General features: G+C 37.7%; 1 protein-coding gene across 6 annotated transcripts in view; it reads right to left on the bottom strand.

The window, feature by feature from the left end:
- Positions 1–138: 138 nt before the first annotated feature.
- Positions 139–3,495, bottom strand: part of ARHGAP12 (Rho GTPase activating protein 12) — a 183,643-nt gene continuing 180,286 nt past the window's right edge. For all 6 annotated transcript variants that reach the window (XM_019508204.1, XM_019508201.1, XM_019508205.1 and 3 more), the window contains 4 exons: positions 2,770–2,847; positions 1,702–1,836; positions 1,345–1,447; positions 139–909 (listed from right to left, as the gene is read on the bottom strand). In XM_019508204.1, coding sequence (XP_019363749.1) covers positions 735–909; positions 1,345–1,447; positions 1,702–1,836; positions 2,770–2,847 — 491 coding nt within the window. In that variant the 3' untranslated portion in view covers positions 139–734. The remainder of the gene's footprint in view (positions 910–1,344; positions 1,448–1,701; positions 1,837–2,769; positions 2,848–3,495) is intronic.

Here is a 3,495-nt window from a genome sequence, read left to right as displayed (position 1 = left end):
ATAAAAATTCTAGATCACCACAGAACAAATATCCTCTGCTGGATAGTCTTGAAAGTTCAGCATTTGAAATACTAGTGCGCTGCTTTATCAAACCACTAAAAAAAATTCCACCAAGGATAATGTGCAGTATAATAATTAAAAAAAGCGCCTCAAATGAAGGATTAGATTTGGATTACTGTAAACCAAACTGGCCACTGTTAGCACTAATTTAAGAAAGCCACTGCATGCAGAAACCCAGCTGAAATGATCCACACAGATCAAAAGATCTAAATCATACTAAATCAAACAGATTTAGTATAAGAGCTTAGGAAGCAATTCTTTTCACTTAAATTTTCAAGGCCAGTTGATAGATTCCTTGCCCTACCAACTGGAGGACTTAAAAAAAATAAAAAAAAATAAAATAAAAAGCAGTTCCAGATTATCCAGTTTGAAATCAAGTTTTTCTCACCAAGAAATCCAGTGTATGCCTATACTAGACGTGTAGTTTGTTACAAAAAACGCAGAGTATAAACTACTGAAATTTTGTAACGAGTGAAATCCAAATGTTAACAACTTGCATAAATAGCAGTTAAAATGGTCAAACTCTCCTTCTGTTTCTTCCTTCCCGCCCCCAAAAGTGCAAAATCAAGATGCTGCTTGGTCCACGAACACAATACATCACATACAGAGATATCTGACTTTTGATGGGACACTGGTGCCAATCCATCACTTCCAGTTTGCAGTCTGAGAACACTTCAACGTCCAAAGATGGAGTTCAATTCCAGCAGAATTAATTCTACAATCTGATTCTGGTACACTGTATGAACCGCTATGTTACCAGTCTCTTTTTCTGGCTTTAATAAAGTTGGACCAAAAACTATTGCTATACTTTGATAGGTCATTCGGTTCTTCTCTCCATTTTCCACTACTCTGAAGGGGGGAAAAAAGAAAATACACTTTAAAAATAATCAATTAGTGTCAGAACTTACTATTGTCAATGAGTTTTTATCTTCTTGCTTTTCAACACATTTATTCCTTCTGTCATCTATAAAACACTGCTGCCATACAGCCACTGCTGTAACTCCCTCCGCTTAGAAAATCTTATACTTGAAACAATATTCTTGACAGCATCCCAACCTCAGACCCCTATAATCTAAAGCCATGGACAGTGTTTCAGTTTATTCACTGCCAAACTTGGGTTCATGTCTTTGGAAGCTTGTATAAAGACAAGTCTGGTGTTCTACTTTGATTAAAGCACAATGAACATCAGAAGAAAAAAAAAGTAGTACATTGGTCCCTCAGGACTTATATTTTTTAAGAAAGTTCAGCTGTGCAATAGGACTTTCTCCTCCATCTGTTACTTACCTCTTGAGGTGTTTGAAAAGTACCTGCATGGTATCTTGGTTTGGTTTTGGCAATTGCTTAATTAAATCTTTGACAGCATGGACACGTTGTCTTGGTTCTTGTTCTGGAAAACATAAAAGTTTACACACCATAATTCAACTTAATTTAAAATCTGTCAAAAACTCAATGAAGGGCACAATTCTGTATTGCTGATATTAGGTAGCATACTGCCATCTGCTGGCCAAATTATATACTACTAGTAAATGATCTTCAGTAAGACAGCATTTCATAACATATCCTTTTGAAATGATGAAAAGGAGAATAATTAAGTATACTGTGCACGATGTATGAAAATTCTGCGCGTGTCTCTGGACTTACTAATTGCATTGACAAAGTCATTGAAGTGATTATATGTGAAGAGTGGTTCTGGCAGCTCTCTGAAAAACATTTTTAGTGCTCCTGTGATGACATGTATGTCTTCCCATTTACTGTCATTCAAGTCTAATTTCTCATCTGAAAGACAAGGTAAAGAATATAATTGTAGGCAATTTAACCAACCTAAAACCCAGGACACATCTCTACTCTTATTTCCAAGACTCGGAGTTAAAACCAAGGATGACATTCTTACCCCAGCTTCAGCCCCCTTTCTGCTGGGTAAGAGAATGGGAGCAGCGGCTCTGCATGCTCTGTACCTACCCGTTAGAGGAGCTGCAGCATCAGCACTGTGGAACCCCCAATGTAAGGCTGATCCAATGACCCCCTATCAAAGTTCTGATGCAATATGTGGTAATGCAGCTCGTAGGTCAGCCCTGAAGCAGCTACAGTAACAAAGACAGACCCACAGGACTATCTAGGTTATGCAAAGGGCCTTTTCAACCTTCAAAACAGTACAGGTTTAAGATGGTCAACTGGCTTAAAGTCAGTTTGACTCCGATCTCCTCTGGACAGAGTCCTTTGATGGACCTTTCAGGAGTGCAGAAAAAAATCCCATTGATGGTGTAAGTGGCAGAAAAATACCAAATGCTATTGTAAGTTCAGTACAGTTGCTTGCTTTCTATGGAGTAAGGAAATGTTTTATTTGAATTAAATTATTTTTAAATTGCCATGATTTTTTAAGAATTGTGTAGCATATTACAGAGAGCCCTAGTTATGAGCAACCCTGACATGCTATTTGTTAAAGAATAAAGATAGCACCCTTGTAGAGCTTGGGTACCTGGTACCTTGCAGAACTTAGAAGTAGCTATTTAAGAGTATTTTAAACTTGTTTTCGTTTTGGGAGGGGAGGTGAAGGGGGGCACAGCAGTTTGTTTTTTTAATAAAATACTGTAGTGTTCTCTTAAAGATTAACCAAAAAAGTATATTCCTAGACAACCTGAAGGTCTAAGAGTTTTGACAAATAGTCTTGCAGAGATTTTCAAACTGTTAATGAAGTTGAAGGGAACTTACCATGATTAACTGCAAACCTTAGCTTCTGTATCACTGCAAGGTTGCCACTGACTCGGTATAGCCCATCAACATCTAATCCTAAAACACATTTTAAATTCATTTTAATAGGTTAAAAATTCTTATGGATATTCAGGTACATTAATCTGCTGCTTGCTTTAGAGAACAGACAGAAAAAAGAAAACCCATAAATGTAGACTGCAAATACATTTGCCAATAAAAGCTGATTTAAACTAGCTACTTTGTTGTGGATTTGTAGGGCTGAATTATTTACCAACAAGCAGTCCTGCTATTCCAAAACGCAGTTGAAATAATTTCTAAAATCTAACATACTAAAAGTGTGTGGCTTCCTGTTGTGCCCAATGAAGCAAGGTATCCAGCTTAGTACGTCTCAGACAAAGTTACCTAAGGCACTTTTGAAAATCCTCTCTCTAATATTTAGTTATTGCAAGCAATGCGTAATACATGAAGAATTTAAGACACGTGTATTCTCTCTAGAACAAATAAAAGCACGAGTGGAGCCTGGACCCAAGATGGCAGTGGGAGTGTGGAGCTCAGGTGGGCAGGGTGTGAGTATAAGGGATCGTGGCATGGTGTAGGAAACCCCCACGCTCTTCCCCCCTTGATGAATAACCCCCAGTGTTAACAGCAGGAGCACGGTAAGAATAATCACCTTCCTACTATTGCCTTAGAATTGGTGTATGACCAATTAAAAAAAATTAGATGTAT

Source organism: Gavialis gangeticus, unplaced genomic scaffold (assembly GCF_001723915.1).
Source record: "Gavialis gangeticus isolate Ggan-Ray unplaced genomic scaffold, GavGan_comp1, whole genome shotgun sequence".
NCBI classification, from domain to species: domain Eukaryota; kingdom Metazoa; phylum Chordata; order Crocodylia; family Gavialidae; genus Gavialis; species Gavialis gangeticus.
The sequence above is the reverse complement of the archived record's forward strand: the minus strand, read 5'-3'. Positions and strand labels throughout refer to the sequence as shown.